Source organism: Gekko japonicus, unplaced genomic scaffold (assembly GCF_001447785.1).
Source record: "Gekko japonicus isolate JY-2015 unplaced genomic scaffold, Gekko_japonicus_V1.1 scaffold105, whole genome shotgun sequence".
Classification (NCBI taxonomy): Eukaryota; Metazoa; Chordata; class Lepidosauria; order Squamata; family Gekkonidae; genus Gekko; species Gekko japonicus.
The window spans coordinates 1,951,872-1,967,046 of NW_015167532.1; the positions used below are offsets into that span (position 1 = coordinate 1,951,872).

The window sequence follows — 15,175 nt, forward strand, 5'->3', positions numbered from 1 at the left end:
GAGCTGAGAGGTAACAAAGGTGTAGCCTCAACACAAGAACCTTAACCTTTCTTCATAGGGAAAGTGTCCTCCTCATATCATTGTAGTTGCCCTTTTCTGCGTTTTTTTCAGTGCTATAAATATTCTTTTTTTAGGTGTGTGTGGTGTCAGTGGTCCAATGCAGTTGCACCATCAATTTATACAGGGCAGGGCCTGTATAAATGTTGTTCCTGTTGGTCTTTTGGGGTTTCTGTGTGGCACTGTGGCATGCTTGCACTGTCACAGTGCCACTTGTTCTCATGGCAAACAAGCACCTCCCAAGACAGTTCACTTTCCCTGAGATTCTCTGGGAGAGTCTGACTGCTGGGTGCTGCCTGCTTGCCTGCCTTACGTGCTGCTGGCTGGGGTTCCCCATTGGAAACAATGGAGGTAATGGGGGTTACCTATTTGGGTGGCCATAGAATTGGGCCCACTGGTCCAATTGCTTTGGGACATGGGGGTTTATGTGGGGGAGAGGCTCCTGAAGCTACCCTGAAAATTTGGAGTCTCTCCCTCAAACCCCCTCCCCCCCGAGCCACTAACCCACCATAGAGAACAATGAAGGGGATGGGCACCATAGAGAACAGTGAAGGGGATGGGGGCAACCTATTTGGAGGCCCATAGAATTGGACCCCCTGGTCCAGTGTTCTTGAAACCTGGTGGGTATCTTGGGGAGAGGCTCCAGCAGCTACCCTGCGAGTTTCCCTCAAACCCCCTTCCCTCCAGCCCCCAGAATATACCCTATGTTTTCACCATTTATTTCAATGGCCCATAGGATATAATTTCAGCAGCAATTCGGTGGCAAACCGATTCAGATCAGAGAATCTGAATCGGCCTGCAGCATCCTGAAAGGGGCCTGAATGGGCCATTTTCGGGGGTTTTCATCTGAACCGAATGCACATCCCTAACCAACATGGAAAAGAAAGACATTCCAGTGTACCACTTTTTGTTTTTCAAGTGAAAAGTAATCCAAGAAATGACCCATACTTTCTAAAAAATTACTATCAGTTCCCCCCTATTCCTCTCCATAGGACCTTGCACCAAATTTCTTATACTCAGAGATCCTTTTGTAGAATTGTACAGGAAACATCCAACTTCTTGGGAAGATTTCAAGTTGAGATTAATAGTGCATAAGTACATTGATGGAGTTCTGCGTCAGTGGAAGAAAGAAGCAGCACACGTGTCCTGCAGGGTTTTTTGTTTGCTTGCTTTGTTTACTGTTAACTCAGAAGAAATCAGTGGCTAAGACTGAGCCCTGACTCAGGAAGACTCTGCTACAGCTGTCCTGTGCTTCGCCATTCTGACGTTAGGCAAGTTATTCTTGGGCTTTGCTGCCCATCTGTGTATATGGGGATGCTCGAATGCTGCTGACCTACCTCACTGGTTTGTTGGTAAGGGTTATTGAGATAGTGTATGCAATGTGCTTCAAAAAGGGCTATACAAATTCTAATTACCGTTCTGTCATTTATAATTATGCATTGAGAACATGACGCAGTACAGTTTGAACAGTGTGTATCAATAACCCTTCATTGTAAATGGTAACCGCCGATGTTGACTTCACTGACTCAATGGATGCTTCAATTTAGAAAGAACAAGCAGGTGAGGGATGAAGACTTCGCCAAGGGAATCTTATTTCCCCCCCCCCCCCCCGACACACTGTCTCAGTTTTTCCTCATTCCTTGGCAGCTCCCTTAGCTTCTCCATTTTGTCCCCTTTACCTCCTCAGCATCCTCTGAAGCCTTTCCTTTTTACGTTCATTCTTGTCTCCCTCCTACCCAGTTTTTTCTTTTCCTCTGCCGGATTTCATCTTTATCTCCTATTCCTCTTTCTTTTGCCCCCTTCCCTATTTCCTGCCTTCCTTTTATCTTTTACCCTTGTTAGTCCTGCCCCCCCCCCCCGGGCACTAACCAAGGTATGAAGGTCTTAATGGCCTCCAAGATCTCATGACATAGTCGTGGGGATCTGTTGGCATTCTTTTTAATACAAAAAAAAGGGGAGGGGGGAATCCTCTGTATAACTAAACCTACAAAAATACTCAGACAATAAATATAATGGTTACAAGTTACTTACATAATCAATAATAACGAACGTACAAAACAATCTGGATGCAGATCTTTAAACTGATATAAATAAATTGTGCAAATAGGAAAAGTTCAAGAGTCACAGAACAAAGGATTCAAATGCAAATTGCAAATTCAAAAGTCCACTCAATACACCAATAGTACTTCAGGTGAGTAGAATCCTCTGTTCCTGAAGACTTAATGTTCTGTTCATATAACAGCTCTGCAAATTTAGTTCCAGCTGACGGGGTGAACCAGTGTTGTAGCACCTCGTTTCACCAAAGCTTTATCCAAGATGGAACGGTAACAACAAGAGCCCAATTTACTGCATAATGAAATATTTCACGTCACTGTGTTCTTCCACAGGGTTGTATGCCGTTCTTTTTAAAGCTGCACTGTCGATGGGATGGACGTGTTCAGTGTTAGCTTATACTGAGGAGAGCTGGAGGACAAGATGTTAGATTTGGCTCAGTAGCCCTTCTTCCATGAGGCCACATAGTCTCCATTAAATATATATAAAATGGGAATAATTTAAGGCTATTAACCCAACTCCCAGAACTGATACAGAAGACAAAAAGAAAGGAAAAGAGGGGATTGAATGGAGCCATGAAAATCCAAAATACTGTATTAACGATAGTTATAGGAGAGCTGCTGCTTACAGATTTTACCCTCTCCCAGTGACAGTGTTCTGTGGAGGACTTTGAGGCAACTGGATCACCAGTTAAAGGGGCATATTAAAAGAGGAGTGTTTCGCCTTATGGATGCAGTTCTGATTCTTAGTAGTCCAAGTCATTTTACGTTGTTGCTGTTAGGCAGGATCTAAAATTCCCCAGTACCTCCAAGTGCAAGTAATCCAAGAGGGGAAGCATCAGAATGTCGATTTGTGTGTGTGAGAGAGAGAAAGACGTGATTTAAGCTTGGTCTGTGTTCGTTCACATGACCAAAAACAAAACAAGGATTCTTACCAGGGGGCAGGGGGTGTTCAGGAGTAGGCTCCTTGTGCTTTGTTGTGCTCATTCTAAGAATATAATCACAATTCCTGCCCCCCTCCAATAGTAGCAGTGAAATTAATTGAAGTAAATTAATTGTTTTCCATTTTCTTTCTTTCTTTTCCATTTTTTTTTTTTTTGGCCATCAAGTCACAGCTGACTTATGGTGACCGGGTGGGGTTTTCAAGGCAAGAGACACTGAGAGGTGGTTTGCCATTGCCTGCCTCTGTGTAGCAACCCTGGACTTCTGTGCTGGTGGTCTCCCATCCAAGTACTAACCAGGGCTGGCCCTGCTTAGATTCCAGGATCTGACGAGATCGGTCTAACCTGGGCTGTCCAGACGTGGGTGCATTTATCTTAACTTCCTCATTAATTGGATTCCATTTGCAGTGTAGGGTGCAGCTGCTCTTTGCAGGTAACGCATTGATCTTCCAGTAGGATGTAGAATGTGGGTTACACCAGTTGGCCCATCCCTTTTTTTGTGGATATGTTAAGTCAAGGAGAAGAGTCAGTGGGGGGAAGGGGGAGCAGAGGCAGGGAATGGTGAGGTACATAGGCCTATATTGTAAATTAAAAGTAGGATCTGTGTTGCGGGTTTGGGGTACAGGAGGGTCCCAGGTCTCAGAAGCTTGAATATCATGGCCCTGGGTAATTTACCATCCCTTCTGAGGAAAGATGTAGAGATCTACCATATGGGATAATTGTACTTTGGCAGAGGCTCTCCAGGGCCTCAGGTAGAAGCCTTTCACGTCACCTCCTCTCTGATCCCTTTTACTGGAAACGCCAGGGATCGAGCCTGGGAACTTCTGCATGCCAAGCATATGCTCTGCCACTGAGACGTGGCCCCTCCCAGTCATGAGAATTGACGAGTTAGTGCCTTAAAACTTTGTTAAATCTGAACAGTTTACACGGGCCTGGTCAAAGTTATAAAGTATATTAGAAGTGTAGTCTTTTGGGTCCTTGTTTCGTATCTTTAGGCAAATCCATAAACCTTCTGCTTAATGTATCATCTTTTGCAATGGCTTGCCTAATATATAACCTGTGTTGAATGTCTTTATGGCTTCTCTTAATTTTATTTGATAAACATATTTGGTATGTTACCAAGGTACAGGAAATTCATTATAAAGTATATCGGTGATTTGGGGGTTAAAGCTATTGTGTCAGTTATACAGTTCCTTAAATATCCTTTAAACCCGCATCATATTGAAGCTTGCTAACTCTGGAGTGACACTCGAGGTGTCTGTCCTTTGGGTCTGGATTTCCTGCGGCGTCCTGAAAGGATCCTTCCCCCCCAGCATTTCAGGCCTTTCAGAAAGGTTATTCGATGCCCAGAGAAGCTTAAGGATGGAATATTAAAGCCATTCCTGATATACCATTAATATTCCAACACTGCGTTTGGCAACATTTTAATTCTGAAGAGAGTGCACGAGTTCAAGGTCAGAGAGATTGACTTGTGCTGTTCATTATAACCAATTATTGTGTGACAAATGAGTTTCAGATCAGGCTGAAATTTCTGTAAGAAAAATCAATAGTTCTAATCAGGGCCTTTCAGGTCATTTACCACCCTACCTTTTGTTAGTTTGTCAGAAGAGAGCAAGATAAAAACCTGTCTGACAGTGGGCTGCCTCTGTATTGTTATCCTTTCCATTTGAAACAATATTTTGAGATCTTGAATTATATTAATAGTTTAATTGCTTTCCGCAACTTTTGAATTAGTTCCCGTTTAGAAAGCTTCAGTTTCAGCATCCTGATTTTTCCCCCTTTTTTTCAGAAAGTCCAAACTAGAGTTATATATTCTTCTCGTACAGCGTGGCTAATTAATAGCTAATAAATCTCAGTCGGTAACACCATATCTCTGTACATTCCAAACACTCCTCGGAGAACTTGCCGTTATCCTTTCTTTCTCCCCTCCCTGCCTCGCAAGAAAGTTGCCACTTGTATCCGAACTGGCGAGGGATTATTTCCCCTTTATAACTTGTTTCTCTCCCCCCCCCCTTTGCTATTCTGTAGTTTCCAGATGAAGATGAAGAAACCAGGCTCTACCGCCTGAAGATAGAAGAGCAGAAGCGGCTGAGAGAAGAGATCCTGAAACAGAAGGAGCTCCGGCGGCAGCTTCAGGCCGGGGCCCGAAAGAGAGAACTGCTCGAAAGGCTAGCCCAGCAGCAGCAGCAGCAGCAACAGTTGTCGTTGTCGTCGTCTTCTACCCAGCAGCAGCAGCAGCAGCAAGAGGAGGAGGCGGCTTCACAGCTGCTGCCCACCAACGGAAACCCTTTGCTCCCCCTTCCCGGTGCTCAGCCCCGCCAAAATGTGAAACACAGGCTGATGGTTAAAAAGCAGGACCCGCTCGTTCCGAATCCCCCCTCCACTCAGCCCAAGCCCACACACGTTCTCCAGACTGGGGATAGCGTGCCGTTCCAAGGACAGCCGATCAAAACTGTAAAGCAGCTCAGACAGACTAGGGCAGTGCCCGAGAACGAGCTCCAGCTGTCGCACAAAGGGCTGCAGACAAAGCCTGCTTCGGCACACATGAACCCGTCTCCGATTGCCCGGGTGGCGTCGGTACAAGGCCAACCTCAGGAACTGAAGCCTGGGGTGAAAAGGACTGTCATGCAGCGGGCAAACAGTGGTAGTGGAGATGGGCCCCATGTCGGCACCAAAGTCAGGGTGATTAAGTTGTCAGGAGGGGTAAGTTACCAGGCTTGTCTGTCTTTTGCTTCCGTGTGGCTTGTTCGTTTGTGGTCTGTGTCTTTCCTCCTGGTGTCACTGGCAAAATCGCTCGCATGTGTTGATAAGGAAAAGCGTAATAGAATTCTCACGTCAAATACAGAATCTCCCCAGTTAGTTTTGATGGAGCACAACTGTGGATGGGTGAAGAGGTGTAGCCATTTTATACGGATCTCTTTTCCTCAGTGTGCGCATTTTCCAGCAGTGTAATCCTGCACAGTCCCAGTGGATTAGTTAAATATGCCATAAATTGATGATCAGGGTAAGAACAGCCAATGTAAAGAAGGCAGACCACAGGTTTATTACTTATTAGAAATGTTCTGTGCCTCCTTTTAATTTTGCATCTGAATTAAAGAGGTTTGGTGTCTTAGTACAGTCAGAAAGGGATGTGGAGGATTTAGTGGATGACAGAACCAAACACAAGTAATCCGTGTGGCTGTGTCCGAATGAATAAACCTGCCTTTTTGTTCCTTTAGCGGAAACCTAAGTGTAATGCCAGGGCAGGGCATGATCGTAGTGTTCTGCTTAACTGGACTTAGCTTGACAACGAGGTACAGTTTTGGATGCCGGACTCTTAAAACGTTAACAAATTGGGGACATTTCAAGGCAAAGGAACAAATGTGGGTTATCCTTTTGCTTGTCAAGGGAGCGGGAGATAAACTAAAGCAGTAGCAAACACCGATATGATTTTGAGACACCACGCCCACACGATGGAAGCTGAAGAAGAGAGACGAGTTGCTCAGACAGACAAGTCCAGACCCTGGCCCCAGATTTTGCCAGGCACACAGGAGAGGCCTTAGGAAAGTCAGCTCTCGGGGTCTAATAGAAGCTGCGTTTTTAGGAAATATTGAGCTATAGAACAGAATGGGTCAGCGTTGAGGAACAATCCTGAACCCCCAGTTATGTCTAAGTGGTACTAGAAAGAGGCATGAAGAAGCTGGAGAAGAGCAAGGGGCCCCGAGGGCGAGGCAGTGAATCAGCTGGAGCATAGCTGAGGGCATATCTTCTTCCCGTTGGGGCATCGTGCAGCCAGGCCCTTGCTGAGCCACTGAATGTTCACAGCAAGGAAGGGTCACCGGCCGCCTCTCAGCCAAATAGGGCCAAACAGCTGAGTGGGCTGAGTCACTTATCCATGTTTGTTGGAATATTCTTTCGGAAATCTTTTAGCACTGTTTTTTTTTAAAGGTGTATCTAGTTTAATGGGACTGTTTTTGACAGCCCCTGTATCACACTGTCTCGGCACTAGGTACAAGAACTGCCACTGTAAAATATTAGGAAATCGGTTGAATTGTTTTAAAACCGTGTCTTCTTGGGGACAATTGTGGCTAATTTATGGGATTTAGATTTGAAAAATGAAGAGTGTGTTTCAAAATACAGGGAAATAGTTTTAAGCTGGGTGGCATTCTGATTGCAAAAGCCGTTCAGCAGTAGATTAAGAAGCCTAGATGGGTTATAGAATCTCCTTCCTCCAGAGATGATCACATGAAGGCATTTGTAAGGTGACTTATGTATGGTGAACCTGTATTATGAAGAACCTGTATGCACGGGGATAGGGCAGGCATGCACTTGGCTAGAGGTTTCGGTGAAGAATCTTGTTGCAGTAACTTCCACTGCTGAAGAGAGAAGTCACTTAAGAAGGAAGTAAAAAAACTGCTGGGCCTATTTGGCAATGTGAGCTACCGTGTCAAGAACATGAATGAGAACTCCAGATGTGTACCTTTGTAGGCTTAGAGTTCTTGGATCCAGGCCAAAGTATCCCGCCTCCAAGCACTAGGTAGGAATTCCAGGGGTTTTGACAGGCCTATTTTCCCTAAGCAATAACTACTTCTTTTTTTTTTCATTTTTAACTTGTAAAAACATTTCTCTACAGTGGACTATTTCATGGTATCTTCCCCTAATAAACCCTGCAGAAATTAAAAAACCAGGCACAAAAATACTCCGACGAAGACTTTTTGATTAAACTTTCAATAGTTTGTCAAAAAGCTAAACGCACGTTACTTTGTTCCACACACTGCATAGAGGGAAAGGGAGTCTCTGGCAGCGGGAGAGGCAGTCTGGCCAGTTTTGATAACCGGAGTTTGCAAAAAAGATTTAAGTCTGCCAGAACGAAATCCTGCTGTATATCTAGTTATGAGTCCTGTGTAGAATATATTTTGCATATGTACCTCGGAGGCCGCTGGGTACTCTTCCTTCTGTTGCACCTTTTGATTTTAAGGGCTCCAGCCCAGCTGAGCTCTACTGAGTCAGCTGTGTCATGTTCTCTTTGAGCAGCAAGTTGTTCTCGTGGCTCTGCAGCTTTCTCTACAAGTGATCCAAATGACAAGCCCCTTTTCCTCCCCCCCCTTTTTGTTGTTTTCGCTTCAAGCTTACTGATGGGGATATTAATGACAGTCTCTGCAGTATGATTCAGGTGGGTCGCCGTGTTGGTCTGAAGCAATAGAACAAAGTTTTGAGTCCAGGGGCACCTTTAAGACCAACAAAGTTCAATTCTGGGTGTAAGCTTTCATGTGCCTGCACACTCCTTCAGAAGAAGTTCGCACGCACATGGAAGCTTATACCCCAAATTAAACTTGTTGGTCTTAAAAGTGCCACTGGACTCAAACCTTTTTTCTGTCTCTGCAGTAGTTCTTCATCCAGACCAATATTGCAAAGCGTACCGCAGGATTTTAGATAATGTGATCTCCACGTATACATTTTGGCCAGGAGACCAAGCCCTATGAGGAAGGGCTGAGGGACTTGGGAATGATCAGTCTGGAGAAGAGGAGGCTGGGGGGGGGACGGGACATGATTGCTCTCTTGAAGTGTTTGAAGCGCTGTCCCTTCGAGGAGGGCAGGGAGCTGTTCCTGTTGGCAGCAGAGGAGAGGACTCGCAAGATTGGGTTTAAATTAAGGGCAGGAAGGTACCGGCTGGATCTTTGGAAAAACGTTTTGACAGTCAGAGTTGTGCAACAGTGAAATCGGCTGCCTAGGAAGGTGATGAGCTCCCCCTCCCTGGCAGCCTTTCAGCAGCGGCTGGACAAAGACTTGTCAGGGATGCTCTAGGCCAGTGGTGGCGAACCTATGGCACGGGTGCCAGAGGTGGCAATCAGAGCCCTCTCAGTGGGCACGCGTGCCATCGCCCCAGCCAGGCCCAGACCATCATTAAAGTGTCGAATTCTCTGCCAAATAATTTTAAGTAAACGAAAGCATTTGGGATTGCTTTCCTTACTTTGTTTGGATCATCTTAAGTTAATGTATGAGTTGTTTTTTCGAAAGTAAAACCTCAGCATTCAGGTTAAATTGCCGTGTTGGCACTTTGCGATAAATAAGTGGGTTTTGGGTCGCAGTTTGGGCACTCGGTCTCTAAAAGGTTCGCCATCACTGCTCTAGGCTGATCCTGCATTGAGCAGGGGTTTGGACTAGGTGGCCTGCAGGGCCTCTTCCAACTCTGTGATTCTATATGATTCTGTGTTTCCTCAAGTGTGAACTGACATCATAGTCATGCCCCCATCTTCTCTGGTAGAAGCAATACTGTATAGTCACTGCCTATTACATGGGGCTCCTTCACTGACTGATATATGGCATTTTCTAGGACTTCTGTGAATGAACAAATAATGTGCGGTCGAGTTGCAAGCCACTCATGATGACCTCATCTGTGGGGGGTATTCAGGGCAAGAGAGGAGCTGAGGCGGTTTACCATTGTCTTCCTCTGCATAGCAACCCTGGACTTCCTTGGTGGTCTCCCATCCATGTACTAACTGGTCAACCCTGCTTAGCTTCCCAGCTTTGAGGAGCTTGGACTAAGCTGAGCTCTTCAGGCTCTACAGGGAATAAAAGGCAAACCCATATGTTTACATCTTCAGCAGTAACACTGGGCACGTGGAGTGTTGCTACATGTGTGTGCACTGAGACATTACAGTTCATGTATGCCATCCAACACATGAACGTGTACCAAAATACCTTTGTGAGAGGTCAAATCTGACCTGCATACCGGTTGTTTGCCCTTTTTTGCAGTATGGTGCTCTCCCTGTTATGTTTCACACCGTTGTCTTTCCACAGTGATTGTGGGATATTTTTTCCTACCAGTTATTATTTTTTATTATTATTTGCTGCAAGGAAAGAAAGCTTTCTGCAAATGACACTAACCGCTACAGTCCTACTGATAACTGGGCCATAGATGTGCAAAATTTGGAGCAAAAACACTGCAAGTGGGAACTTCCCTTTCTGTTGTGTTCCTGATTTAACGTGGATTATAAAAAGTTGTGTCAATATTACTTACATTTGCATTTATACAGCGTCTGCTAGAATTCCTTCTTTGTATAAGTCGCAGTGTTTAGTCAGACTAGTAAATAGATTCATGACCTGCTAGGCTTGCTTGAAAAGTGCCTTGAAATATTCTGGGGTGGGTTTTTTTTGGGGGGGGGGTACTGGTGCTTGCCAGTTTCTCTCAGACCCTTCCTGCGGCTTGGGTGACGGGACAGGGCCAAGGAGTTTGTCACCGAATGGCAGCTCCCTTGCATGCCAGAGTCATTACCAATGCTCCCTCTAAGCTGTGGAGTCTTGTGAGCAAAAATTCTACTTTGTGAGCTACTGGCATTAAAGTTGTGAGCGAGCGACTTGGCTGCTGCATAAATTAGTTAACTCTGGAGCCATCCTTCCTGAGCTAAGACAAAAATGTGTGAGCCGGAGGCTAAAAAGCTGTGAGCTAGCTCATACTAACTCAGCTTAGAGGGAACAGTGGTCATTACTGGTCCTTTCCATGCTCCTCAGAAGAGTCATTTCAGGGCAGACAAAGGACAGTCCGTCCGTCCCAGCACCAAGGGAAGGCATCGCAGTGGGCACTTCCTAGCAGGCACTGCAGAGCTGTAGTTCTGCAGATTTCCTTGAGGACCCACCCCATTAAAATCAGTGCCACTTGTTTGCTTATGACTGTTGGGGCCCGCCTTTCCTGAAGAAAGGTGGCTTGCATCACAGTAGAAGATACAGTGTGGTAAAACAATGTAATTCATACCTGCATTCAGAATTTTTGTTGATGTTGCTTTGTCTTTTGCCGTCAAGTCACAGCTGACTTATGGTGACTCCGTGGGGTTTTCAAGACAAGAGACAGTCAGAGGTGGTTTGCCATTGCCTGCCTCTGCATAGAACCCCTGGACTTCCTTGGTGGTGGTCTCCCATCCAAATACTCACCATGGCTGACCCTGCTTAGCTTCTGAGATCTGATGAGGCCGGACTAGCCTGGCTCAACCGGGACAGGGTGGTGCATACGTACGTATGAGAAAGCCCTGTTCAGAAGTACCGGCTCTAAACATTGCATCATTCCCTTCAGATTAAAAGTAAGATCTGTCTTCCAAGCAGTCTAACCAAGAAAGTTTTTGCCTGTTAAATTTGTACATGCAAATTTATGCAAATTATACCAATGAGTCATTGTTTCTGTGATCAGGTGACAGTCCTACTTCTTTGCTTTAGTTTAGAGAGTGACTTCCCAGATATATTGCTGGCAGCTCGAGAAACTTACTCAGGTAATTAACCGCAGCAAATTTATTCCACTGTTGGCGGGGGGGGGGGGGATTTTTTGGTACCTTGTGACAGCCATGACCCCAGGCTGGTTTTTAGGATGCAGAAGATCTCCCAACACTAGCAGATTGTAGTGGCGGAATGGCTTCTCAGCTTTGCTCTAGAAAAAGGTACCCTAAAAGTTGATGACCTGTTGCTCATTCTGGTTTCTCTGTTTGTGTATTTAAGAGCGATTTGTTGCTTTGTTGCATCGTCAAGCTTCCACTTTGCCCAGCTTATTGCGTGCCCGTACAGACGCTATAGCAAAGTCTCATGTTCACCTGCAAAAATATCCTTTTGTCTTTTTGTCTGATACATCTTGTCACCGCTCTGTCTCCAGCCCAACTATGAACATGAGAGAGACTTACAGAAATGTTTCTAGTATGACTGAGAGCTACCGCCCATTGATCTTATGAACAGGAAGCTGCTTTCTGGTTGTCGTCTCACAACGTTTGTAGGAAGTGTGTGAATCAGGCCTTTCTGGCTGTCCTAGAGGTCTTAATCAGGAGATATTTGACCAAAACTTGGGAAAGACTTCAGGGAGTGACCGTTGGGAATTCAGTCCTTTGTGGCAGCTGTCTGTTTCTCTGGCTACTCTTACTTGGCTTCAGTTTTCCATGCTGCATACTTCTCAGGCCTAGTACTTTGTCAAGGATTTGTTTTGCTTGCAGTGATTGAAATGGTTTTTTGGGGGGGAGGGGGCGGCTTTGGCTAAGGTACCATTAACTGCAAGAGGCGAGGTATACAGCCCCTCTTGCATTCCCTTCGCCCTTATCGGGTGCTCCCTGCAAAGTGTGGGTGGCAGTGCTGGGGTGGACGGAGCGTTGCCAGTAAGTCCAGCAAATCCCTGACCCCGTACCACCTTCGGCTTTTGAGCTGCAGGTAACACTTTGTGCCCGGCCCACAAAAGATGCTGTTTCAGAACTGACTTGTAGATCACATTTTTATATTTTTTTCCCCTTTCAGTTGAATGTTGAGATACATATTTTTAAATATGTGAAATATAAATTCTTACATCAGTTACAAGCTTCGATTTCTAGCTCTCCACTGGCAGGCTGTAACTTCGCTCTGTCCCCAGGCCTTGTTGGAGGTTTTATACTTAGTAGTACAATCTGCTTAGATTTTTTTTCCTCACCTGGTCCCTGCCGTCTCTTCTCTTCCTTCCTGTCCTTATATCAGTCTGCCCATTTACAACTTACACGGAAACCAATGAAACAAGTTACTCACATCTTAAGGCGTATTTCCTGGTTAACACAAACTTTTGTTGGATTGGGGGTTCTCTGTCTCTCTCCCCCCCCCCCCCCCCTTTCTTAGTTTTCCTGCCTTCTGGACTCCTTTCAGCTCAACATTCCTCTGATCTGTCTCTCTGCTTCTGTATCTCCCACCTGTCACCCTGACACAGCTCCTCTCTTCTCCGCCCCCCAGCTTATAAAAGCACTGGAGTCGGCACTTTTCCCCACACCTGCATTTAGCAGACATCAAAACAGGACGTGTGGAAAAGGACAACAATTTTTGAAAGCGGATGCTGTGGAAGGGAACATGTCATGAACAGATAGAGGATGATGTGGGGAGCGTGTGTGGTGGAAGGGAGGGTAAATCTGAGGATGGGGGTCGGGTGGAGAAAGAACGTAGGAGTGTGTTGGGGGTGGGAGGGCTCTTCTTCCCAGAGGGCACCATTTTGGCCATCACAAGGCTACTGTCCTTTACTTGACTTGGGCAGAGTGCAGCCGTTAACCTGAGACAAGCACTTGCCCGGCGAGCGATCAGGCAGAGCAGTCGTTCTGTTTACTGTGCCTGGGGGTGGCCGTCTGCTTGCCTTCCAGTTACAACTGTAAGAGAGTTTTTGAAAAATTCAGTTTGTTTTTAGTATCGGTTTACGATGCCAAATCAGAATAGCATGGTGGGCCCAGGTGTAGCTGGCAGGCATGCCTTCCTTGATGTATTTCCTTCCTTGTAAGTTCAGTAGCCTGTGGAATAACAGTCAGTCGTGATTTAAGGTTACGATGCAGGCAAGGCATGTGTGTGTATCAACACAGTGGGGTAATGATGACCGGGTAAGAGAGCCGGTTTGTAGAACATACTCCTTCCTGGCTGTTTTTAGGGTGCTGTACATGTTGGCTGTTAACCCAGTGAATGCCATGGAACTGCATAATGCTTTGCTGTGAACTGCTATTCAACCATCTTATGCTGTTGTTGGGTGATTTCTCCTTAGCCACAGACTGGGCCCCCTTGCCCAGAGTGATGCCTAGTCCTCTGTCGTCTGAAAATGCTGAGGCTTATACTGGACCAAGAACGCACCTTTTTGTCCCTCTGGAGAACTGCACTAAGTGGGTCTTTTGTCTATGGAAGAATCTGCTCTGGGTTCCCCCCCCCCCATGTGATTATTGCAACTGTTGGTAGTCCCTAGACCTTGCGAAGGCGGAAACCAGCTGCTGGCTTCAGGATTTTGTTTAGAATTCCAGTCCCCGTGAGCCATTAGTGTGTGTTAGGCGGGGGAGAGGGTAGAAGAGGTGGAGGCACGGCGGAGAGAATGTTGCTGTCATGGGATAGCAAGCATTGTTCTCTCAAGAAGAGGGGGGAAAGTATGTCCATCTCACATTTTGCTACAGACCTGCCTACAAAGTTCAATGATTGTACAGTTTTGGGTTTTTTTGGATCTGTATTACTCATCTCATGCAATAAAATGTTTCCAAATAACTTGCACTTTTCTAGCCCTTTTATTGTGATCTCATAGATCATAGCATCCTTTGCTTTTGGTGGGAAACAGCAGCCAAGGAGGCAGGCCTCATCTCTGGATTCCCCCCCCCCCCGGGGTAAGGCTCAGGTAAATGTTGAGGATGCGAATCAGAAGTGGGCTTGGATGGGTCAAAAATCAGTATAGAAGACAATGAAGAAAATGTAACTCAGAAGCAGAAAAGCAAAAGCCTAATATTTTATTCACAAAATGCATAAGGCATTAAGTTGTGCATGTGTGATACTACCAGCAATCCAAATTCTGAGCCAAGAAAAGCTGGACTCTGCATCCTGTATAAAAATATGCGATTTTAACTAAATCGCATAACTCATTTGGCATGATTTCATTCATTTATTCACTCTTTTCATTTATACACTGCCTTTTCCCCCAGTGGGAACTCAGAGCCGCTTACATCATTCTGCTCCCCTCCATTTTATCCTCACGACAAACCTGTGAGGTAGGTTTGGCTGTGTGTGTATGTGTGACTGGCCCAAGGTCCCCCAGCAAGCTTCCATAGCAGAGCAGGGATTCAAACCTGGGTCTCCCAGAGCTTACTCTGACAATCTGACCACTAGACCCTGCTGGCTCTCATGGTTTATTCTGCAGTTTTAGTGTTTTGCAAATTCTGAAGGTGTCGGTCATGAGGAGAGGAAGGCAAGAGCACTAAATCACCGGATACCTCAGACAAGTACTCATGCGGTTTAGGAACTTCCAGCATGCTTTGCATGTACACACATGCACCCTTCATAACCCTGAGGACTAGAAACATGCCGTGTTTTCAGTGAATGTTTAGATTCTCAGGAAGCTGGCAACTGTGCCCAAAATCTTTTTGTGCTTTTTCTTGGTCCCGTTAGACTTGCAGTATAGACAGCCCTGGCATAAAGAGTCTGGTAGCTGTGGCTTGAACAAAACTGCATCTACAGTTGCACTGCCTCCTATGAGTGGGATTGATAAGAGCCCCGACTTCTGAGCAGAAATTCCCAAGTCTTTTAGTGAGGGTGGAATTTAATCCCTTGACAGTGTTGGTTGCGTATATTCTTGTCATTGCGTTTGTGATTGAATCCCCGCATCAGCTATAGCTGCTCCTTCTTAACACTGTTGTGCTACTTGAAAGTCTA

The 15,175-nt window shown here is 45.7% G+C and overlaps 1 protein-coding gene across 1 annotated transcript in view; it reads left to right on the forward strand.

The window, feature by feature from the left end:
* RBM33 (RNA binding motif protein 33) overlaps window positions 1–15,175 on the forward strand; it is a gene marked incomplete at its 3' end in the record, with an annotated part of 94,125 nt that overhangs the window by 67,115 nt on the left and 11,835 nt on the right. Inside the window, exon 16 of the mRNA XM_015413439.1 lies at window positions 5,078–5,752. Coding sequence (XP_015268925.1) covers window positions 5,078–5,752 — 675 coding nt within the window. The remainder of the gene's footprint in view (window positions 1–5,077; window positions 5,753–15,175) is intronic.